Source organism: Stenella coeruleoalba, assembly GCF_951394435.1.
Source record: "Stenella coeruleoalba genome assembly, chromosome: 15".
Classification (NCBI taxonomy): Eukaryota; Metazoa; Chordata; class Mammalia; order Artiodactyla; family Delphinidae; genus Stenella; species Stenella coeruleoalba.
In genome coordinates, this window is record NC_137161.1 from 21,870,420 (window position 1) to 21,895,017 (window position 24,598).

Consider the following 24,598-nt stretch of genomic DNA (forward strand, 5'->3'; position numbering starts at 1 on the left):
GCTCGCCTAAAGTACAGGTCAAGAAGAGTCAGGTCCTGACCCAAGTCAAATCCTAAATTCTGAGCCGGAATATTTCCGCTCCTGATCTTTGGCCTTGGTAAAGGGGCCAGGGAGGAGGCGGACTTTGAGCCACGGGAACGTTTTCACAGATTACACGGGTCATCCACGAGGACCAAAGCGAACAATCGTTCACCTACAGAGACTAGGATACGCCCCCTCTGCTCTAAATGTGTAAAGATCACAATCCACTGCATATGTATGAGGGGACCAAGGCGGGGGGGCGTGATTCGGAGCTGTCCTGGATGCGCCTGATCAAAAATTCTTCGGATTTGAAGACTTCAGAACCCCCAGATTTCTGAACACATTAGCAAAAAGTCTTCAAATGGTCATCTGTGGCACACGTTAGGAGGATATCGGGCATAGAAGACCCCCCCCAATTTAGGTCGTATTATCAGGCATCTGCCGTAGGCAGCCCGACCCCAGAAGGGGTCCTCGGTCGGCTCGACTAGAAGACGAAGGGGGCGTCTCCCCTGCTTCCTGCGGCGTCGGAGGCGAGTTGAGGTGGTGGCAGGCTGCGGCTACGAAGGCGTCAGCGGTGGCGGCGGCGCCATGGCAGGGCTCGCAGGTACCGTGGCGTCGGCCTCTTGGGGGCGGGATGAGAGGCCCTTAATGCGGCCGCGCCGCCATGTTGTCCCTTCGGGGTCACCTTAGGCGTCGTCCGGTCCCTCTCTGGGGTTTTCCTTCCGCGCACCGAGGGCCGCCCCTGTCCGGTGTCACGTGATTGCCCTGTTTGGCCCCCCAGCCTGGGCCTTGGGGGTCTCTTCGTGGCCCGAGGGCAGGGCACTGGACTCCTGGGTTCTCGTTCAGGCCTCCAAGGTCATCACTCGCCTGTCTGCTTGTGGGATGGGGCAGGCAGAGCTGGGGAGCTTGGGGCTGGGGGTGCGACAACCTTCTCTCCGGCCCCGGTGCACATGGCAGGGGGCCCAGCTTCTGAGATGCCTGTCACTCTGTCCCCACCACTTAAGTTACCTTTTTTTTTTTTTTTAAACCAGAAGGGGCCTGGGGGAGAGGAGAGAAAAGGGTCTCCCTCCCCGGGTCCCCGCCTTGGTGTCTGGGGTGATAGGTTGACGCTCTGCTTTGGGTCGCGGGTGCTTCTTACTCTCTCTAATTTTACACCGAGTCCGGACACCCATTCCCTTTCCTACAGTATATGTGGGGAGTGGCCCTCAAGGGCAGCTGAAGGAATGGGTTGCCTGGCACACTAATGGCCTGGAGAGAAGAATGGGGGATGGGGGACAGTTGCTTTTTCCTTCCCTCTTCCACACCTTATTTAATTTCCTTCCAGGCCTCCGTGTCCCTTTTCAACGCTAAATGTTGGGGCAGACTGGGGTCTGTCCTGGGAAAGAAACGGCCTTTCTGTTTATAGGTTCGGATCATGTTTTATCCCTTTCAGGGAACTGGTGTTTTGGGGACAGCTTCTGTTTGCCCTGCTTGACATGGTACAGCCATCCCCTCAGCCTTCTGGACGGCAACACTAAAGCCAGGAGACACACACACACACACACACACACACACACACACACACACACACGTTCCAGCTTAAGTGCTAATGCCAAGTGTTAGGTCTTGTTTGTTTGTTTGTTTGTTTTAAATCAGAGACTAATTAATGTCAGCGAATCTGTTGAAAGATTGCCGAGCCCTGGTCGGTTTCCAGTGACCAGATCACTTCCGTATCTGAAATTGGTCTTGTTAGAATTGCTGCCAAAAACAGTTTAACCTTTTATCTGTAACATGTTGTTTCAAAGAGGAATCTGGAAGGCTGGGTTTGGCTGTCTTTTTCTGTTGTTGTTCTCTTATCTTTGAAACATATGCATTCCATTTCAAGCCTGTCGCTGTATGATATACCAAGGACCATGTGTTGCCTGCCTCTCTGACTTCCTGTTCTGGGAATGCTCTGGAATCTGGATCCTGCTGGGGAATGGGCCCCGTGGGAGGGAGAAAAGGAGGCGGAGGGGAAGCAGGATCATAACCAGAGAAGATGGTGACATGTCTCTGGGGCATATAGAGGAAATCAGATGTCTCCAGGGAAAAAGAGGCTGTTGTTAGACTAATGTTTTGTATATATGTGCACGTTTAAATCTCTGGGGGAAAACTCACTGCAAATTCAGAATCTCACTGTAGGGTACTGGCTTCTGAGTAGATAGAAGTTTGAAAATAAATGTCTGGCAAATGACTCACAGCACACCTGCTCCCTCATCCAATCCTACCCAACCCACATGCAATAAGCTGTTGCTGTCCTGCAGCGGAAGCTCAAGAAACTTGTCCTTCATTCGCAATCCAGATATTCCACAGGTAGAGGTAACAGTGTCACATAGCACCACACACTTCCGACAGTCATGGTACCTAGACCCCTCTGCGGTTTAACCTCAACTGGTTAGGCTAAGAAACTAACATCCTTTGGGGGCATTAGTCCCAAGAGTCTTGCCTGTTGCTGGAGTCTCACAAAGCCATTCCAGTTCCCTCATAACTCAACTGCTCGATCCTTGGCCTCGTGGGGGCAAAGTCTTGAGGATGTGGTAGAGAAAATTTAAGCAAAAGGGGGGCCTGTGGACTAAGGGCTTTGCAACAAAACTGTAGTCATTTTCAACTCTTTTTGTTGCTCTCTATCAGAATAAAATGTTTTAATGGTATTGCTTCTGGAAAAAATGTTATAAACAAGATGTGTTTGGACTAGATTTCTAAGCATTGCACAGGAATAGAAAGTGAACACATTCCTTCCATCTTCTCTGGTGGACTGTGTTTCCTGCCATAACATGAGGGTTTGGATGGGGCATGAAAGGGGGGAGTGGACATTGCACATTCAAGCCACCCATGCGGGTGCAGCCCATCAGGGCAGCCCTTGCCTGGAAGTCTGTCATTTCATCATGCCACACTCAGAGCCCTGCTGATGGATGGATGGAGAAAGCCCTGCAGTTGGGCTTTGCCAAGATCATCTGGAAAGCCCTGGGGCTGCCAGCAGCCTCCTGCCTTTTAAAAGGGGGCCTACAGTGTCGAGAGCAGCCAGACACTTCAGTGCTGCTGCAGCCTGTCCCCCTGATCCCAGCTACCTTATAACTGGGCTGAGATTAGAGCATCTGGGGCATTGGGGCTGTGGGTACACCCCTTGAGGGCTCTGAGGGGAGGGGCACACTTTATTGAGAACACATGTTGAAATATGTTCATGGTTCTCTGCATTTAGTGTGGAAAACCACAGAAACTCCCAGTCTTGAGGCTTGCCAAGATACAGGCTTCAGAAGGGAGGTGTGGGCATTGCCTGCTGCTGAGTCACCCTGGGGCAAGAGGAGACCTACCCCACCAATAGGCTACAGTAGGGGCTGGAACCACCCAGCCTGAGGAAGATGAGGCTCCGATCGCCCATCCGCACCCTAGTCCCATTGAGTCCTGATTGCCACTTTGATGGCAGAATGTTTCTAGTATGTTGGGGTTCACTGGATCTTAGCAGTCCTTTTACAGAGGAGAACCGAAGGTGGCTAGGAGTGACCTGACCAGGTTCCCTGGGCTGACTGATAGCAAAGCCAATACTGGAATTGAGGTCTACACCCTCCACCTCCATAATTCTCTTATCTTGAACTGAAGTTATAGGTGCCTCTAAAGGTGCTAGTGGTTGGGCTGAGAAACGCTAGGACCCTAGCGCAGGGGCGGGTAACATCAGGCTCAACGGATTGAGGTCCTTTGTGCTCCAGAATTGTTTGTGACAACTGTGACTAAGGGATTTGAGGAAGTGGCAGAAAGATTTATAGCCCTCCAACTCACGCCCTGGATGTTGACCCAGGAACAGGTGTGTGGTGACAGGGGCACACAAAGCCAGAGACAAGGCTGAACAGGCGGCAGGGCCATTTGGTGAAGCAGTCAGCTGACCCCACGTAAAAGAAGCCCTGACTCACTGAGGAGTGGGAGAGAGAACTTGGGAGCCGAGCAGGCAGCCCACCCTACCACCGTGGCATGATGGCAGGGGAGAGCCCAGGGCCCGGGACCTGGTAAGCACGCTTAAGGATATGGAGGCTCGTGCTGGGAGAAGCAGAGGACCCAGTAGTGGGGAGAGTGAGCTGGAGAGAGGTTCCTGAGGGTGGGGGAGGAGACCTTGGGAAAGTAGGCGGGCCTGGCAGGATGCCCTTGTAGTGGTTCTGGTAGAGGTGATAGGGCTGGGAGGGATGAGCTGGGTGGGGGAGGTGCCACACCACACCTTTTACCCCATAGTCATTGTCCAAACCAGTGCCCCCCCACCCTCCCCCACCCGCCCTGCTCATTTCCTTGGGGATCTTGGATGGAGATAAGACTGTGTTCTGAATTCCTGATCACCCTCTTGGTCCCTAGTACCTCCGTTTTGAGGGCTCGTCCCACTTTCCCCCCTCCTATCTTTTCCCTCCTTCCATCTTTCCCACTGATTACTTGCCAGAGCCCCTTATTCCAGGAAAACTGAAGGCACCCACACCTTTGGGCAGGTATAAGTGGTCCCTTATTCCGAGACCACAAGTGAAGATGTCCACCTTTTTCTTTGGGTGGTGGTGCGGGCATGCGGTCCTTTATCTCAGGACAGTGTTGAGATGGAACTGGGTGTGTGAAGGTTTATTCCCATTTTGTTGCTTCTCCTCCATCCCTCTCCCAAGTACAGTGCACATCAGCCCAGTCTTAGAAGTATGTGTTGAAGCCGGAAAAGAAGTCACAGGAGACAAAACTTTTTGGTGCGCCTCCACCGCCCCGCAGGGTCCTGGGACACTGTGCGAGACAGGGGAGGTACTTTTTTTAATTTTTTTGTAGAGGCGGTCCCTGTCCTCCAGGAGCTTACAATCTAGCCGGGGAGACACAACTAATGCACACTTATACAATCATTACAATTAGCAATTACCACAATATTGACCACAGTTGCGTGAGACCTGGGGGATGCAAGATCAGTGAGGGGTTGGGGGCTTGGAGAAGGTGTTTTGGTAAAGATGGGATTCGTTTTCTTGTTCAGTAGGTCCAAATTGAGTGACACATTTCTTTTGGGTGGGAGTGGGGCGAAAGAGGAACTGAGGGAGCAAAGGCAGCAAGGCTGGAATGCACATGCCGTAGGCAAGGGACAGTGAGAGGGCCCCGCTCTGTTTCTTAACCCTCCTCCCTCACCCTCTGCCCTCCAGCCCCGCCACACAGGCACGCAGTTGTCACTTGTCTGCTGCACGGAGATTCAGGGCTTCGGCTGGTGAAGTTGGAATGTCCATTCTGCTGGCTGGTGTGGTTGTCTGGATCTCTGTGGTGCGGCCTGCTGGCATGGCCGTGGGCTGTGGGGCTGGGATGGCGCTGTCCCGATTTGGTCCAAATCTGAATGCGTTGCCTGTGCCCAGATCTCAGGGGTCTGCTCCCCCCATTCCCCCCTCCTCCCTCTACTGCCACCCGCAGTAGGATGGGTGCAAAGGGGTGGGGAAGGGATCTGGTGTTGTCGTCATTGTCGGTGCTGCTTCTCCGGGAGCCTACCGGCCCCTCACTGACCTTGGCAAGTGCTCCTCTGGCGAGAGGGCACAGGGGACGCCCCATTCCTGCGCGGCACTGGCTCCCATGCTGGTGGAACTGCACAGGAGCACCTGGTGACAGGGCCGCCCAGGGGAGGGGGCTGGAGCCTCAGTTGGGGGCCCGCTGGCGGCGCTCTCCCAGCACGTGCCGTCCGGTTCTCGACACGGTGTACGCCAGCTTCTGCAGGGAGTACCTGAACACCTGTGGAGAGAGAGAGAGACCCAGGACCTTCCCTTAGAGGCGAGCACCCGCAGCGTGTCTGTAGTGCTGCCGTGCCCGCCCCCGCCCCGCCCCCTGCCCCGCCCGCCTGTCCAATGAGGAGAGGCGGGTGCGGGCGCAGCTTGTCCACGAGTCAGGGCAGCTGGAGCTTTTCCAACTGTGCTGAAGGCTGCATGGCCGCAAGCTGATTGGACCCACAACTTAGGTATACCTCACTTCTCGCAATGGGCTGTGTCCCTGGAGGATTTCGAAAAGCGAATCCTACCCAGTAAATGCAGCATTCCAGGAACACCTTGAAGGAAATATGCGATTCCTTTGGCAAAGGATTCCTTTAGCAGGGAATTCTTCCTGCAAGGGGTGCTTTTAGGGTAGATGATTTTATGGGCAAAGCAATTTCTTCTGATTTATTTCTTTTTACACAAAGCGCTTTGCCTCCATTTGATTTTTTTTTTTTTAATAAAGCGAACTGTCCTTTTTCGGAAGCGCTTTTTTTCTGTTCTATTTTTCCTGCAAAGAACCTTTTCCTCTAATTGTTTTCTTCAAAGCGCACTTATCGATTCATAGTTTGTTAGCTCCTTTGTCTAATATTTTTTCTGCAAGGCGCTTTTTATCTAATGCATTTTTTCTGCCAAGTGCTTTTGTCTGATTTATTCTTCCTGCAATGCGCATTTTCTCTAATTCATTTTTTCCCGCGAATTTTTCTGATTTGTTATAATCTTGTTTGCGGAGTGCTGTTTTTGTTTTTCCCCTGAGAAGTGCCTTTTTCTAACTTATTTTTTGTCCCACCCCCGCAAGTACTATATTTTCTAAAGGAAAATTTCCCCGCAATGCGCAATTTTTTTAAGGCGGAAAAATTCCGCTGTGTGAGCGGTAAAGTCTCTTTTCGCAAAACAGAAGTGCCCCGCCTCCCTCCTGGGGTCGAGTCTCACGTAGCGGTATTTTCTTACCACGTTGGTCGCTAAGAGCCTCGGCGATCGTCCGCGGCTGGCGCCCGCCGCGCCCCAACTCTTTGTTCCCGGGCGGGCGCATTGGGAAGGGTCTACGCGAGGAGGAGGGCGCAGGGGACGGGCGGGGGCGTGCGGTGCCGGCCGCGGCACTTGGGTGGGCAGGGATCGCGGCAATCAGGACAGGACGGGTCGGGATGCGGCAATTGTGACGCGGGCTTGCCGGTTCAGGGGGCGCACATCGCGACCCTCTCCCACCCAGCACCCGGGCACACTTACCTGCAGCAGCACGCGGAAAATGTACCAGCCGATGATGAGCAGTTCAGCCGAGGCTGCTGCCACTGCTGCCATGGTTCCGAGAGTGGTGGGTGGGTGGTTGAGAGCGAGTGCTGCCGGTTCCGAGGTCCGTTCGCCTCTCGGAGTCCGCTGTTGGGCGCACTGCCGCAGCCGCGGTGGCCGCGCCTTAAGTATCCGCCCACCGCCCAAGTGCGCATGCGCGCTTGGGGGGGGGGGGTCCGTGAGGAGGGGTGGCCGGGGGCGCTCCTCATTCGTCAGGAGAGGAAAAAAAATAATCCATCTGTTCTTTCCACACCGACCCCCGCCTCCTGAGTTCATCTTAGCCCCTTTCCAGAAGATTCCGCTGTGCCCGCGTTTGAATTTTAATGTAAAATGGAGGGGAAATGCAACTCTGAGTTAGCGCATAGGGTAAGAGTACGGGTGCGCACCCCTTAGTAGCGGAGCCCATCTCTCCAAGCCCGGGCCTGCAAATTCGAGCCCAGTGTCCGGTGCCACGCCAGATCACACCTGGGCAAGGATGGAAAAGCAGAGGGACCTAATTTAGAGAGGGATCATCTGCCCCGCGGAGCAAAAACAGGTGCCCCTTCCAGAAGCCTTGGCTTCACAGGCCCCCCCGCTCAGCACTCTTTTTCTAATATTCGATGTATTAGAAGACCACGTCCTCTGCTTTGCGAGAGCCTCTGAGCGCGGAACCTTTCCCTGATGCCCGCATCCCGCTTCTTACGGTTGCTAGATCTACAGCCGTGGCAGCTGTAGGGAGCCAAGCCAGGGCACTGAGCCCTAGGTGCAAAAGCGATAGTCATCGGGTGTCTACCCTGTAGGAGGGATGGCGCCTTTGTATGCACGGAAGGGATGGGATGAGCTCTCCAAAGAAGTGGTCTGAATGCGCTCTGGGATAGTTTTCTGCTAGGCGGGTAATTCAACCTCTGCTCCCCTACCCCCCAGGCGCTGGTAGGTCTTCCTCAGCCAGCGAGGTTCTTTGTACCCGTTGCGCTGGGCGTCTGGAGCTTGGAGGAGGGTTTTGCTACCGCCGCCAGAGGGTCGTGGCTGCTGCCGCTCCGATTCTTGGCGCGGCACGAAGACCGGAATGCGGTCTGCGAGCGCGGCCCTGGCGCACCGGTGGCCCGCTGCTCGAGAGCACCACTTCTCTCCAGCAAACTGCCTGGCACAGGGGCCAGCTGGCATTTGCCCCTATGTGAATAGAAAATTAATTTTGATTAAAAGCTCATAGAAGTCAAGTTCTATACAGTGCCGGCAGCAGATGGAGAGCACAAGGCAACCCAGAGAGGTCAGTTTGGACTAAGTAGCATGGTGATTTTTTTCCCCCTACATTGACTTTCGAAGAAGTTGGCCGATTTTAATAAAATGACGCCGGATTATTTGAAAAAGGCAAGCTCATTCTAGGCTGCCATCTTAAAACAAAATATTCGGTGATGCTGCCGCGGCGCCTTCCCAGAGCTTGCAAGGATCCATTGCCGGCAATCTCCCACCGGCAGTGCGCCACTAACTACTTTAACTCTCCACTGAGCACCTGCTGTGAGAGATACTAGATACAGAATCCTTTTCTTATTCCTCAGGGGTCACAGCATGGAGCCCATGGCCGTCCGGTGGCAACCACAGGGCGGTATTGTGAGGTCTGGGTCCCTTGAGGACGGGCCGCAGCCCCAGGAGGCGATACATGATCTCTGCTGGGCAGGGCCCAGGCAAAGCCAGGCCACTGTGCCGGACCTGCCTAGAGCCCTCTGGCCTAGCCCCAAGAAGGGGAGACACCCAGGATGCTTCTGGAAAGGGTGACTTGGAGAGGAGTAGACTTCCATGGGTGGGCAGGGAGGAAAGGGCATTCACATTTGCTGTTGTTAACCATGATCCATTTTTCCAAATAAGTATACATTCTGTTCCTGTTTTTTTTTTTTTTTTTTTTGTCTGTCTGTCTGTTTCGTGTCTGTTTGTCTGTTGTGTTGACTTTTCTCTTCAGGATCCCTGCTGCCTTGGTGATCCCGGGCTGACAGCCAGAGACCACAGCGGCTCAGCTCCTGGAGAGCGAGGGTTGAAGAAAGCAGAGGGCAGCCGCCCGCGCCCGCTGGCTCCCATTAGGTCGGTTCCTGCAGCGGTGCCCGGTGGCCTTGGCGAAGGCCCTGTCCAGCAGAGATCATGTATTGCCTCCAGTGGCTGCTGCCCGTCCTCCTCATCCCCAAGCCCCTCAACCCCGCCCTGTGGTTCAGCCACTCCATGTTCATGGGCTTCTACCTGCTCAGCTTCCTCCTGGAACGGAAGCCTTGCACAATTTGTGCCTTGGTTTTCCTGGCAGCCCTGTTCCTCATCTGCTATAGCTGCTGGGGAAACTGTTTCCTGTACCACTGCTCCGATTCCCCGCTTCCGGAATCGGCACACGACCCCGGCGTTGTGGGCACCTAACAGCCAGCCCAGTTAGCTTTCCAAGGAAGCAGAAGACGGGAGGGGAGGCATTGACATAGGTCATAAAGCATTGGAGTTTCAAATCCCGCGGCCCTGTGGGGGCCACATTCCTGATGGCGCCTTTCTGGCCTGTGACGTTTTATCCTTATAATGTGAATAATAGCACTGACCGGTGCTTTTATCGTAGAGTCCTGTAGTCGTGGGTGGTCTCGTGGTTGTGTGTGTTCTGTCCCCATCTTGGCCCCTGACTGGCAGGATGGCCACCCCCCTCGCCTCATTCCCACGAGGAGCCTGCACCCATCCTGGTCAACTGCCCCAGCATGATCCGGGCAGATAAAATGCCAGTCTCATTGTCACCTCTGTGACCCTTCCTTGTCAGAGTGTTACTGACTCCTCCGTCCCTCTCTTGGCTTCCTGTTAGTTCTCTTTAGCCCTTTCCTTTTTTGGGGAGCACCTGTCCAAGACAGGGCTCAGTTTTGCACTTATCTCGAATATAAAGAGATTGCTGATGCCCGAGAGCCTCGCTTTTTCATTCTTCTTCCCTGGCCAGCGGGCTAGACAGAATTGTGTCTTGACTGCTGTCCACAAATCTTCAGTATTTTCCCCACGTCATTTTGAAGGAAGAAGTAACAGATACATGTTGCTCTTTCACCTGGGGGTCTGGGCTCCTGCTCAGCAGCCCAGCTTCGCTTCCTCTGCCCTTCCTCCTGCCTGTCTCAACTGTCGCAAGGAGGGGGCCTCATTTTGTCTCCCATGCATGCTCTGCAGGATTGATGTGTGGTGTGTTTACGTAGATCTAGCAGTCCCCAGCCGAGTGAATGGGAGAGTACTTGTGTGTTGCATAACAGCCACGATCCCCTGATAGGCGTTTGGATATTTTTTGGTGTGGTGTGCCGTGCGTGCGCGTGTGTGTATACGTACGTGTACAAGTACATGTGTAAATCCTTTTTAAAGAAGCTTTATCGAACGTGTTGTGATTTTGAGGTGTAGCAATAGCTAGCTTGTAGGGGCCGCTACAGTTGGTATTTAGTCTGGGGATTGCAGAGTGACCAGCACACTGGACTCCGAGGTGGTTCAGACGAGACAGAGGGGAGCGGTGGCCATCGTCCTCATGCCAGGAGCTTCCCCGGTCCTGCGCGTATAGACTGTATACGTTACGAAGAATACACGGGAAGACTTTGTGACTGTCACTTGCTTTTTTCTTTTTCTGCGCTTCAGTAAAAGTGTTGGCACATGAGACTGTCTCCTGGCCCCTGCCCGCTGGGGATCAGCATGGTTGTCCTTCCAGTCTAAACCATCCATCTTTCTCTTGCCTGAAGGGGGAGGGAGGTGGGCCAGGCAGAGGACAGAACTGGAGGCAGTCCATCTAGGGGACGGGACTGCGGGGCCACACTTGTGGAACATTTGGACTGCTATTCTGGAGCTTTTATTTCTGGTGTGTTCGTTGCACAGCTGTTTGAAATGTTTAATAAAGCTTTATAAACTTTCCTCTGTGGTTTTATGTGGCTGCAGTCCCTTTGGGTCGTGGTGTTGGATTTCTGAGTTGGTGGGGGGCAGCGGGTAGCATGGAGGGGCTGAGGCCTTGGCGCCACAGTACCTTAGGCTGAAAATTTGATCTGCTCTCTGGAGAGCAGATGGTGGGATTGGGGGCGGGGGAGCAGGGGGCAGGCCAGGCGGTGAACAGGAGGGAGTCTGAAAGTTTTCAGAGATGAGACATTTGCGTTTCTCAGCTCCCATGGCTTCTCGCCTGAAACTGTTTCCCTCCGTAGGAGATTTGAGTAACCGATCCCTTGACAAACAACTTAAGACAGCTGGAGCTCTAATCATCAAGAATTTTTATGGTGCTGCTTTTGAAGTAAAAATAAAGTGAAACCCCTTATGGCATTTCAAGTGGAAAAATAAATAAGGTTGGCCGTCCACGTAGGGGGCTCCGGGCGATGGCTGGAAGTGCGGGAGTGGCGTGGTTCTGTGCCGTCAATGTGCACGTGCTCCCATGGCCGTGACCTTTGAGACAAAGCTGGGTGGCTTGCCAGGGCCCTGTGCCGGGTGTCCACCTCTCCATCTCTTCTCCTTCTAGAAAACATAACAGGAACACTGCCTGTCCAAGGCACAGGGCTGTTGTCAGAGTTTATTGTTGTAAAAGGGCTTGGGTTGTTTCATAAAAGGTCATCTGTTATACCTAGATTGGTAATTTATTGCTATGAAGTTTTGTGTAGTTTTCTCCTGCCCTTTGCAATCTCCGCATCGTCAGTGTATCCCTTTTTTCATTCCCACCATCGCCTATCAGTGCTTTTCCTTTTCTTCGTCAAAACTTGCCAAAGGTCTGTTCATTTTGAAGGTGTTTTCAGAGAACCAAGCTTACTGATTATGTCTGCTGGGTATTTTCCCTATCTGATGCTTTTGTGTTTTTACCTCTGCATTCTTTTGTTTCCTGCGTTTCTGGATGTATTTTGTGGTTCAGCAAAGTCTTGACAAGTTGAGGAGTGTTACACGTGGAAAGGATGGTTTGTTCAGCAAACATTGAGCCCCTGTACTGGGCTTGCTGGGGATTTCAGGGGCAAGACCCAGGCCTGACTCTCCAGGAGCGCATGACTCTAGCCTAGTGGGAAGACTTAAGAAAATAGACAACTGCAAATTCCAAAAACAAAACAAACAAACAAGGCTTTTGTGGCCACGCTCTCCTGTGGAGGCACCTGGATGATAAATGAAGCCAAGATTATTGCTTACTTTGCTCTCCCTCAGAAAGCAGCTTTCTGTCATAGGTCGAGCTCACTAAAGAGTCACAAACAGGCCTCCCTCTGAAAGATTTGTGGCCCTTTGCAGCAGGGAGCCTGCAGCTCACCCTTTCCAAGGTGATGCCACATCAGCGTTCTGTCTGCCCAGCACTGCTCTCCACCTGCCAAGGCAGCACCAGCAGCACCCTGCCCCCTCTGCCTGAAATGCCTTTCAGGAAAATGAGAAGTGGATACCTCTTCTGGAAAAGAGCAGGGTACCAGGTCTTAGAAAACCACACCCTGCAATTCTGCCAGTCGCCGCGGCTCCTAGTGTTGCTCGTGTGGTACCTGGTAACCACAAGATCCCATGAGGCCTAGGTCTGGGCTTCTTTAGGAACTGGTCTGTGCCCTGCTCTGTGCCTCAGTTTCCTTGTAGGTAAGATGTGGGCTTTGGAGCAAACACAGTCTTCCTACCCCTAATATACTGGGAATCCTTTCTCCGAGGATCTTCGGGTCCTCCTGGCTGCATTTGAGGGAAGGTGATTGAGCTCTGGGAAGGTGGCACTGCCCTTGCAGGGCAGCCTGCGTATGCCTTACGCTTTAATGATTGTACCACATGCGCCTAGATATGCCTCTGTCAGGAAGCCTTCCTGGACTCTTCCCTCTCCCTAGAGATCCAGTTGCCTAGATGACTTCACCCAGCCCTCTGTTGAGTGCTAGTGGTCATGCAGACTTTCTCTTTCGCAGTGATTGGGCTCCCCTGACCTCCCTAGGGGGCTTGCATTGTTATTTAATCTGAGGTACTTGTCAGAATCCTGTACAGGACCAGGCCTTGGGGTCACACAGTGGACAGGGTGGACCATCTCTGCCATCAGGGAGTCATCCAAGCTAATGGGAAAGGGGATGACCTTGGGCAGAAAATCCCACAGATAGATATAATATGGACTGTGGCAGGTGCCCTAAGAGCAGTCTAGGGGGCACCTGGTGTGGGCTGGGGAGGATTGATGTTCAGGCTGAGACCTGAGGACAAGTGTAAATGTTGGAGCAGTGAAATAACAAATGAGATGTTATTTCTCACCATCTAATCAAGCATCTCTGCTTACAGCTGAAGAGACTGGGCTGAAAGCAAAATGAAGGACCACCAGTATCTGGCTGCCCTGGAGGGCTGTATTGGGAGATAGTAAGGGGGGTTGAAGGTTGACGTGTTGGTGGCGGTCCCCCAAACCCAGTCCTGAGTGAGAAGTCTTCAGTTTCCAACTGACTGGAACCATCACAGACAAGGATCTGATGGGAGTAGGGGGTGACCCAATCAGAACAGCATTTAATTTAAGGTGGGATTTTTTTCAGTAGGGAACAGGATAGCATTTGAGCAGTAACAGCAGCAGGACTGTCAAGAAGGTCACTGCCCTGTCTAGATCATTGGGAATGGGGAGGAGTAGATCCAAGGAGCCATGGTGGGTGAGGAGGGGAAGGCAGGAGAAAGAGCAGGCTGGGGAGGGAGGACAGAGAAAGATGAGAGACTCCCATTGAATAGCTGCAGGAAGTGAGGTCAGGGAGGGGGCATCCCTTGTGTTCAGTTGGCTGCGGGAGCCAGAACCCAGTCTCCTGGCGTCTATTGCAAAGCTCACCCCTCATCCCCCAGCCCCCTAAAGGGAGAAAGGGTCACTGCTCTGAAAAGAGGGAGGAACTAAGCAGTGCTGTTCTCAGCAAGCCAGGGAAGGTGATCCTGACTAAAAGCCAGAAGAGGGGCAGAGTTTGGTCTGCCAGGCTTCAGGGAGAGAATTCCATATCGCGAGAAAAACTTTGATTAGAGCGGGCTCAAGATGAAGGGGAGGAGCTGGCCGAGCAGCAGCTGGAGGCTTCAGACAGAAGCCCTGGGTCTCCCTCTCCGGCTCAGTGGGCCGGGACTTGGGGAACACTTTAGGACCGACAAACCTTGAGCGACAAGGTTTCAGGGAGCCCGGGCCCTATGCCCCCACCTCTTTGACCACACGTCCCTGAGCCTCAGTTTCCTCACTGGCAAAATAGAGATGGTAACACCCCCTGTAGCCTGGCTCAAGGCCAAGTCTTCACAAATGTTACTGCCTCTCTTCTGTGCCCTACCACCCTCCACCGACCCTTACTGGGCTCAGGCTTCATAGGGATGTGGTATGATCGTCCAGCTCTCCCGCTCATTCATTCCTGCAGGGAGCATTGCCAGGCCCTGCGCCCAGCCCAGAACCTGATAAGACCATGCCCTCTGTGAGGAGCTCCTGCGGCAGCAGCGGGGAGGGCATCGAGGCAGTCCTGCAGGCGCATGATCACTGTGCTGTGTCATTAGGGCTGTGTGGAGTTAGGGAGAGACCTCATTTGCGAGGCCGGATGTCAGCACCTCAACATGAATTCCCTTAATTATTTTTTACAAGCCCCGAAATGACAAGATCCTAAAAGGGAGAGGAACACCTAGACGGTGCTCTTTCCTGAGAGGCCAGAACCCTGGCTTTGCATCCCTGCTTGGCCACCAGCTCGCCTAGGACCGTCCATGGATTTTTCCCTCTTGGAAAGAAATCACTGCCCATTCGGCCTCCTCCTCATGAGGAACTGGTGCGGGGATGTTTGAGAGTGCCCTGTCAGATACGGGGTAAGCACGAACCTTCTCCACAGACTAACCCTTTGAGCGGTTCTGGCCTCTCATCTCTTTTCCTGGACAACCTGTGGAGAGTCTACAGGGGGACGCCTCACTGCTTCTTCTGAAGCTAAACTCTGCCGATCCCCGCCCCACACTGCTAGTGGCCGCCCTCTAGGGCAGGGCGGGGAGCTGAGCCCTGGGCCTGATCCCCACCCCCTTGCCACGTGACCTTGCTCTCCTCTGCTCATTCTTCTCCAGGCACCGCCCCCCAACGCCCATCTGTTCACCTAGGAGGGGTTGGCCCAGGAAGTCTTTCACCTTTCGAAAGCCATCTTCTGTGAAATATCAGTGAACTTTATCCTTGTTACTTCAGTCTTAAAGGTATTGGTTGAAAGAAAGTATGTTAAGACAAGCAAGCATTTAATCAAAGGGTTTTTTGCATTAAAGAATAAACTTTACATCTCTGGGGTGCAGAAGTGTCAAGAATCTTAGAGTCAAAGCAGACTTGGGAGGGTCTCTGAGGGAGGAAGACAAACATAACCCTTCCTTGGTTCCCTGTTGCTTGTGGTCCTGACTCAGCTTGGCTGTCAAAGCCCTGAACCACCCTTGAGGGTGGGGGCTTGATCTTTGTCCCTTGACCAGGCACAGCACCTGTCTGACCAGGCCTGGATAGAACCTGCTGGTTGGCTGGCCAGGGCCGCGGATGGCTGGAAGGCTCAGTCAATCTCCAGACCCCCTAAGGAGCTGAGTGGCCCTTACTCTCCTAGAGAGTAAGGGCCCTTACACTCCCTTACACTCCTAGAAGTGCGGGAATTCAATGCGCCTCCCAAGGCTCCTCTTGGCAACTCTGAAGTGGCAGTATTTCTAGCCTCTAGGGTCATATTTTACACACAGACACTAATATGTCACAAAAGATACGTAAGAAGAACCTTGTAAAAGGCTCTATAGCCTGGTATCCTTCCTGTGGCAACAGGTGGCTGTGAATCACCTCCCCTCCCTGGGCCTCAGTTTCCCCATGTGTAAAATGAAGCAGTTGGACTAGATAATCCTTGAGTTCCTTTCTAGCTCTAGCATCACCCTCAGATGCCCTGGTACCCAGAACAGTAATTGGACAAGGGGCATGGTGACCCCAGGATCTGGGTCAGTCCACATCTTGGAGCATGGCGGAACCGATGGCTGCAGCCCCCTGGAAGCTGAACGTGGCAGGAACTGGCTGAGAGATTTTTTTGCTGATGGTGAAATGTCCTGGCAGAGTCTATGCAGGTAGGTTGATACAGGTGAGGGGAGGGGTTGGGCTGTCCCTCCCTTGTGGTCCCCAAGTAACATATCCTTGCAGAGTCAGAAGCTTCCAGGACTGTTTGCTGGGTGCCAGCTAGATTCAGCCACTCATATTGGCAAAGTGGGTGAACCGTCTTTCCGCACACTGTCCTGGCAGGGCTTGCAGAAAGACTTCCTGCTGCCACCCTTAAATGCTTCCCTGCAATTCATCGTTATTGTGTCTAGAATCATACCTTCCTATAGCCTTTTGGTTCCCTGTCCAGGTGGCATATTCTCTGAGGATGTTGTGGTCCTGATGCCATAACCAGCCAGGAATAACTTAGCTCAGTGTCAGAGCCACAAGGGGAAGACTTGTCCAAAGTTGGAACTCTGACTATTGAAAGAAAAATAATAATCCATTTTCAGCCTCACCTCAGAGCACACCCCCAAATTCAAAAACTTTTGATCAGAAAGGAGACATAAACCCATTAAAAACCAGAGAGAAAAAAAAAAAAGAGAGAAAAGGAATTGAATATTTAAAGTGTCTGAAAGGGGGAGCCCCTCTAAGCTAAAAAGCAACAAAATGCAAGAAGGCAAAGACCGACCAATTTGAATACATCAAAACTAAGTATTTCCAAAGTCAAACAATATCACAAGCAGAACCAAAAGGCAGAGTGGGTAAACTGTTTGCAGATCCATACTGTGTAAAAGATCACACGCAAAAGCTTAACAGTGAAAATGCAACAGATAGGTATGTAATTCATGTAAACAGCTCACAGAAGAGGAAATAGAACTGACAAAATTTTTTGAAAAAATATTCAATTTCACTAATAACAGAAGATCAAAGATAAAAAACAAAAAAGAAGCACTAGTTTTCACCAACAAATTAGGGGAAAAATGTTTAAGAATACTCAATGCTGGGCTTCCCTGGTGGCGCAGTGGTTGAGAGTCCACCTGCCGATGCAGGGGACACGGGTTCGTGCCCCGGTCTGGGAAGATCCCACATGCCGCGGAGCGGCTGGGCCCGTGAGCCATGGCCGCTGAGCCTGCGCGTCCGGAGCCTGTGCTCTGCAATGGGAGGGGCCACAGCAGTGAGAGGCCCGCGTACCGCAAAAAAAAAAAAAAGAATACTCAATGCTGATGAGGATACAGTGGAAGAGGCACTAAGTGCGAAGGGGAGTGTGAATTGGTGTAAGTTTTTGGAAAGTAATATGATAGTCAAAGAGAGGAGAGAGATGAAAGTTTCAAGAAAGGGCAAATGGCCTATATATTTATACAACATTTATTGAGTGTCTACTTTGTGTCAAGCATGGTGCTGGGTGTTAAAATGTGAAGATAAGATATATTGTCTGCTCTTGGGCACACAGTCAAAGAGGTAGAAAAACACAGATTCTAAAATGATATGTAGTAAGAAGGCCAGAGCTGTGCTTGGGACACATGCAAAGCATGGAGCAGCTGGGGTGGGTGGTACAAGTGTGAAGCTTTATGGGAGTATCCAGGGAGGTTCCTAGAAGAGGTGCCTGGATGAGTAGGAGTTATTCAGGTAGAGGACAGAGACAGAAGTGAGAGGCATCATGGATGAACTCATAGACAGGGTTGCCAAAGTGTGAAATAAGAGGCAGGGGATGGAGAAGGCGGGACCGGATCACCTAGTGCCGTGACTGTCTAATTGAAGAGTTTGGTCTTTTTCCTCTTGACAACAGGGAGTCACTGAAGCATTTTGAGTGGGCACGTGCCATGGTAAGATTTCTGTTTTAAGATGATGACTCTGGTTACTTGGAGACATTTGGAGGTGTGAGAACCAGTGAGGAGATGATTGCTTTGGTCCAGGTAGAGAGGGCAAGGCCTGAATTAGGGTGGGGGCCAAGAGGATGAAGAGAAGGTAAAGTTAGGAGAAGCTGCTGACTGACTGTTGCTGGGGTCAAAGAAAGAGAGTCAAGGATGCCTCCCCTGTTTGTGTCTTGGGCGGATAGGAGAATACCCAGGAGAAAGAGCAGGCTTGGGGGGGCTAGAAGAGGATCGTTGAGCTCCATTTTGGACAAGTTGAATGAAAGGTGGGCATCCAGGTGGAGACGGCCTGTGAGGAGCTAGGAGAGAGCTTGGATCCCAGCAGAGATTTGAATGAAAGATTTGGGTTGTGACTGATGGCAGTTGTAGCCATGGACTTTTGTGAGCTGCCCTAGGAGAATGGCAGCTGAGAAGAGAAAGGGGGTCTAAGACAGAGAACCTCTCCCCCATTTAAGAGTGGGCAGAGAGAAAGAAAAGCTCACAAAGGCAAAAGAGAAAGCAGAAAGATATGGAAAAAGCACCTGGAGCCTGTGTTGGCATGGAAACACAGGGATGTGGAGCGTTTCCAAGAGAGAATAATCAGCCGACAAAAGAGAAAAGCCAGTTAAGTAAGGACTGAGGGCCTGGCTGGAGCAATTAGGGGCCCCTAGATCCTCACAGGGGCAGTTCCTGTGAGAGGTGGGTCAGAAGCCCCCACAAGGTGGGCAGAGGAAAGTGAAAGGGGGAGGCAAAGCAGGCAGCATGGCACCTGTCCTGGGGAGTTCGGAATATGGGGGAGAAGCTGCTAGGGCTATGATTTGAGTCAGGATGAAATTCTGGGCTGGGCTGAGAGGAAACAAGGATAGACATGATGGAAAAGAGGTTGAAAGGGCTGTCACCTAAAGTCCTCTTGTCTGTATAAATCAGAGGCAAGATCAAAGGGCATGGGTGGTAAGGAGGAATAATGGCTATTGGTGACCTTGACTAGAGCTGTTGTCAAGTAAGAAAGTCTACATGCCAGTTTGGAGCTCACAGAGGAAGTGTGGACATCTCCCTAGGGGGTAGATGGAGAACTAGGAGAAGGTGCAGAGTTCATGGAGCAGGGCCAGACTCAGCTGTGACTGACACTTCAGGGATGGATGCAGGAAGAGGATGCTGCTGCGGAGACTGAGAAGCAGTGGCCAGAGGAGAGGACCGAAAAAGTGGGGGCCCTAGAGGCCCAGGGAGGAGAGCGTTTCCAGAGGTCAGGGTGGCCATTTATGTGCCAGATGCACAGAAGTCAGGGGAGGTGAGAGCATCCCGTGGACCTGGTCTTTGGGGACCCCTGCCATAGCAACTCTGGGGGAGGGGGAGAAGCCCAACTGGGTGGGGGTGATCTGGAGACTGGCTGAGAAAGGAGGGAAAAGGGAGACCTGAGAGGACAGAAGTTTCTAGAAGGTGCTGTTTCTTACACACTGACATTTGGAGGGAGGAGGGCTATGCGAGGACAGAAGAGCAGGGACAGGTAATGAACGGGGCCCCGGGAGCAGTGGGATTAAGTGTATAGGTGAAGGGATTAGTTGTGTTCGTGGAAAGGGGAAAAATTAAATCATGTACATTTTACCAAGTAACCTGATCTCTGTGTTTTTCTGGAGGTTGTTTTTATGCCCTCCCAGTACTGACTACAGCTCTAATTAGCAGTAGTTTCATCCTGCCTGATGTCTGGGGCTGTGTCTTATTCATTTTTGTACCTTTCGGTACCTAGCAACAGGCAGCGAGCTAGGTAGAGACAGAATAATTGTTTTCTGCTTGAAATCAAATGTCTGAAATGGAGGTTCAGAATTTTTTAACCACAAAGATTTTGTGACAAATACCAAGGAATTAACAGACAGGGAAATAAGAGTCAAGCTGTCTGTATGTGAGGCTGTCTGGGTCTCAGGAAATGCACTCTGCGCTCTGGTGCGGGCACAGCTCTTTATAGTTTTTATGGTGAGGTTGTGACCATTGTCTCATCTGGTCATGGCAAACCCACTTTCCTTCCCCTAGTGAGGCAGACAGCTACCGTTAGTCCCATTTCACAGGTTAGGAAGCTGAGGCCCAGAGAGGCAGGATAGAGGGAAGGAATGATGGGCATTGAAGTCGGTGGGGATAGGGCACAATCTTGAATGCTTCATTCAGGGTCTTCACCAGCACTACCTGGTGGTATCTCCTAGACATTGAGGAATTCTATTTCTTCCAAAGTCAAGAGGGAGCCTTGGTCTAACTGGCAGAGCTCGGGCCTCATTCCATCCTCTGACAGGACTCGGGTGGTGAGAGGCAAGACCTGAAGGAGAGGCCTCTGTGGCTTCTGTGTGAGAGAGCATCCCATGTCCCACCACAGCCACGTAAAATAGGGAACAGGAAATCTCCCTAAACAAGCGTTGTTAGGGTGGAATAAGGGATGCTAGAAAGCCCAACGCCACCGCCCCCCCCAGACATCCATTATAGGAAGTAACCAGGCAGAGGCAGGGAGACCTGTTAGGAGGCCAGGGTCCAGATAAGAGAGGGAGAGGCCTGAACTAGACCAGTGGATATGGAAATAGATCCAAAACCTGGAGATAAGAACCAGAAATGATGGATCATTAGCTATTAGGGGGAGAGAGAGGGTGAAGACAAAGACTCCCATGTGTCTCTGGGGTCTTGACGGTGGAGAGACCTCTGGGAAGGGGACCACAGCATGGGGAGCCAATGTGAGGGGCAAGACAGTGGTCTCAGATACAGCCAAGGGGTCAGGGTCATAGCCAAGTGGAGCCCAGCAGGCACTTGGATCAAGGGTCTGGGGCTCAGGAAGAGATTCTACTGGAAGTACTGGCCCAGGGCCATGACCGCTCGAGTAATGGGAACCCGGAGAATGAGTGAGATCACCAGAGAATGGGGCAGGGCCCAGGGCAGAATCATGAGTTACAGTGACATTTGAAGAACCAATCAAGGTGTGGGTAGGCGACAAAGGAGAAAGAAAAGGAAAGGCCTGAGACGCGCGGCAACCAACCAGAAGAGTGGGTTGCCATGGAAACCAACGTAGTGAAGAGTTTCAAGGAGAAAGTAATCAACATTGTCAAATGCAGCAGAGAATTCCAGTAAGATAAAGACAGGATTTTTTTCTTTAGATTTGATGATGAGTAAGCTTTTGATGACCTTAATAAGAGCATTTTGGAGGAGTGATGGGGCATAAGCTTAAATAATGTTGAGATGTGAGGGAGAGGTGAATCTGTCGCCAAGAGTCCTTTGAGGAATCTGGAAAGAAGACTTGGAGATGTGAAGGACAGGGGTGGGAAAGTTGAGCGTAGGAAAGGCAGGAGCAAGTTCATAGGCAGATGTCAACGCTCAAATGTGACGTGTTGTTTAGTGACGACAAAAGTTTATTCATTCTACATATTCTAGTTTACCACCTATTTTGTGCCTGGCATTGTGCCTAGCACTGTGGATTCTGTGGTGAATGAGTTAAAATAGGCAGATTTCCTGTTCTCATGGAGCTTGTATGGTAGTAGGGGAGAAAGACGTGAATCAGATAATCACACACATAAATGTGTAACTTTTGACAGGCACTCCAAAAGAAAGGTGCCAAGTGCTGGAGGGTGCACAACAAGGGGACCTGCCCTAGGCCAACTCCAGGAGGCTTCCCTGAGGAGGTGACACTTGAACCAAGTTAAGGAGACAGAGTTAACTGGACAGAACAAATTGGAGAAGAGCATTCGGGGCAGAGGGAACAGTGTGTGCAAAGCAAGGTGCTGTGAGACCAGAGAGGCAGGCAGTGCTGGCTGGGCAGAGCTTTAGAGGCCGGGGCTGAGCTCCTGTGTCCATCATGAGAGTGAGGGACACGTGCCTGAGGCCTGCCCTAGTATCTCCTGTGATCTGAGACTCTGGCTGGTCCATGGAGAAGTCATTAGAGGAATCACTTAGGGAGACCAGGTAGGAAGCTTCTGTCTGGACACAACACATTCTGGTCAGTCTTGGTGCTGGATGGATTGAAGAGGGGGAGGGAGAGGAGGAGGTATTCCAGAAGTCCCCTGAGTTTCTGGCTTGCCTTACTGGTGGCGTGGCAGTCCTTTTCTACAAAGAAACTAGGCCTGTGAGGCAGACCCCAAGTCTGGTGGTAGACAGCTGAGGCACCCAAGCTGGGACGTGGGGAGGAGGTGGCTGAATGCATGGACCTGGAACACAGAGTGAGACCGGTTCAGAACTCCTGAGGGGTCCTGAGTGGAAATGTAAATTGAAGTGGTATCAGGTTTCTGGAGCATTCTGAGGGGATGAGGGAGGCTGAGGAAGAAGAGGCCAGGCACCAACGACTGGGGCCTGTAAAAGGAAAGAACGACCCCCCTAAGGTACAGAAAAGAAAGGGCCAGAGAGGTCTTTCCCCAGAAAGATGGAGTGGTCATCAGTGGGTATGTGGAGAAAGGTCAGGGGTCAAGGGCACATCCACAAGCCCCTCCGATGTGCAACTGCAGAATCACCATAGTGCCCCTGGAATTGGGCAGCCTGGGGTCCCTGCTGATTGCCACCCCCAGGACCCATGGGAGACCTCTGGGGACCTTAACGGAGGCAGCTTTTGCGGGGTGGGGGGGTGATTAAGGAGAGGAAGGAGAGAGGCAGCAAAGTCTAGGCCCTTTAAATTAAATTTTAGTCTTCAAGGAAAGAGCAGTGCTGGCATATGAATATTCTGAGGGAACGGAGCCTGAGTAATGGAGTGATTAAGGATGGAGACAATTAGTGAAATGAGTTCCCACGGGGGTTGGGTTCAAGTGTGGTGATGGATAAATTAGTTTGGGGCAATAACGCGTATTTGACTGAATGGGGCAAAATTTAATTATTTACCTTTTAGAGGGTAACTTGATCTCCATGTTCTTTTGGGAGCTTTTATCTGACCTATGTACCAACTACAGCTCTAATTAGCACCATTTTTATCCTGTCTCATGGCTGGGATCCTGTCTTCTTATTTTTCGTGTTTCTCAGCACCTAGCAACAGGCAGTAAGCTCTTTGGGTGCTGAATCAATATTATCTGCCTTGGAATGAAAAATCTGAAGTCAACATTCACGCTTTTTGACCAGAAAGAATCTGTGACGATTCTCCGGAATTATGATGCAGGAGAGAATTGGGGTATTAAGTCATGGTGGCAGGGGTTTGCACGGGTGGGTAGGTGGAGAAAAAGTAAAGAAGTCGGCTCTCCTCGTCCTTATAAGCTCTGTGCCATTTATGCATGTTCACATTCATCATCTCATGTGAACTTCACCTTCCCCCACAAGCAACAGAGCATCACCCTACATCACAGAGGAGGGAACAGAAACTGGAGAAGCAAGTGCCTTTCTGACATAGAGCACAAGTAGCAGGAGCTGGATTCAACCTCAGTCCATCCAGGATCACAGTCCTTCTTCCCAGGACCAGGTTGAGCTGAGAGGAAGAAGAAGAGGGGTCTGTGAGGTCCAGGTGGAGACGCTCCGCAGGCACGTGCGGAAGGTTGGAGGTACGGTCCGACTGGAAACAGGATATTAAAGCATCGTATCAAACTGCGGTGATAACATCTGCAGCGCTAGCACTAGGGCAGGTAGCACTCTTGTCTAAGAAACCTCCCCCCCACGTGAATGATATTTACATTGAAGCCCTCTGTATTTTTTTTTTAATGTTTTTCTTTAACCCATCTGAAACGGATTTCCGTGTATGGTGTGACACAGAGATCTAATTTGATCTTTTTCCAAATGGATAACCAGTTGGCTAAGCACCATTTATTGTCCCAACACTATCTTTTCTCCCAGTTCCCTACGTCTACACTCTGTTCAGGTCTGTTGAGCTGTTTGTCTACTTCTGGGCCAATACCAGATTTTAATGAGCAAAAGCTTTATCTTACTACCCAGTAAGTTGAGCGCCCCTCCCTTCCTTGCCCTTTATTCTTTTTTAAAATTATCTTGGTCGTATTGCACATTTACTTTTTCATATACACTTTCGAATCAGCTTGTCAAAGTTCCATGAAAAAAATCCTGTGGGAATTTTGTGTGGGATTTCATTGAAGGGAGAAATAACATCTTTAGGATATCAGTTCTTCCCATCCGTGAACATGGTATCTGTCTCCATTTAATCAAAGTCTTATTTGTTTGGTTTGATTTTTAATGTCTTTTAATAAAGGTTGGTTGCTTTTGTCATAAAGGTTTTTCACATTTCTTATTAGGTTTATTCCTGAGTACCTTATCAGTGTTGCTCCTTTTGTGAGTGTAAAAGGTTTTGCTTTTTGCTTTCCAAATTTTAATCAATTTACTAATCACGATGCTTCATTCGCAGACACACACTCGGAGTAAATGTGCTTTGTCCCGGGGCACACAAATGAGAGCACAGCACACATATAAAGTAGAACTAATTGGCTGGAAATGAATTAGAATTTTTGAATTAAAATTTAATTATATAAGTAATACATGAATACATTTTCCTTTAAATAAAATTATAGTATTACAGATAAAGAAGTCTCTACTGAACAGCCCCCCGCCCCTAGATCCCTCTCCCCCTCCCGAGGTAGCTCTCTTAGGCTTTTGCTGTTCATCCAAAATGTTTTACGATGCCCATTGAAACACATCTTCTGTTCTCTTTTCGTGTGTTTGCACAGACGTGATGTGTACAAGCTGGAGGTGTTGCTCTCAGCTTAGTGCGCCCTGTGGGACTCCTGGTGTAGCCGACGTGCTCTGCCGCAGTGTTCCTTGCAGCTGGCGACTGGCGGCCTTAGGATTACACCATGTTTGATTTTCTTGTTTCCTATTGATTGACTATTAAAATGTTTCCAGTGTCGTTCCATTAAGACAAACCTGTAAGAGCATCTTATAATTGTTCATTT

At 51.1% G+C, this 24,598-nt stretch overlaps 2 protein-coding genes across 4 annotated transcripts; one reads left to right on the forward strand and one right to left on the reverse strand.

The window, feature by feature from the left end:
• Positions 1-499: 499 nt before the first annotated feature.
• BLCAP (BLCAP apoptosis inducing factor) lies at positions 500-10,898 on the forward strand. The gene is made up of 2 exons (XM_079943748.1): positions 500-625; positions 8,983-10,898. Exon 2 carries the CDS (start codon positions 9,159-9,161, stop codon positions 9,420-9,422), a length of 264 nt encoding a protein of 87 aa, XP_079799874.1. The 5' UTR covers positions 500-625; positions 8,983-9,158; the 3' UTR covers positions 9,423-10,898.
• NNAT (neuronatin) lies at positions 4,630-8,963 on the reverse strand. Of its 3 annotated transcripts, none has more exons than XM_079943747.1 (3): positions 6,990-8,962; positions 5,983-6,058; positions 4,630-5,748 (listed from the first exon to the last, which is right to left on the reverse strand). In XM_079943747.1, exons 1-3 carry the CDS (start codon positions 7,323-7,325, stop codon positions 5,519-5,521), a joined length of 642 nt encoding a protein of 213 aa, XP_079799873.1. In that variant the 5' UTR covers positions 7,326-8,962; the 3' UTR covers positions 4,630-5,518. The 3 variants fall into 3 exon arrangements, with proteins under 3 accessions (XP_079799873.1, XP_079799871.1, XP_079799872.1); XM_079943745.1 differs by having other exon boundaries at positions 5,521-5,748; positions 5,978-6,058; XM_079943746.1 differs by lacking the exon at positions 5,983-6,058 and having other exon boundaries at positions 5,521-5,748; positions 6,990-8,963.
• Positions 10,899-24,598: the final 13,700 nt, after the last annotated feature.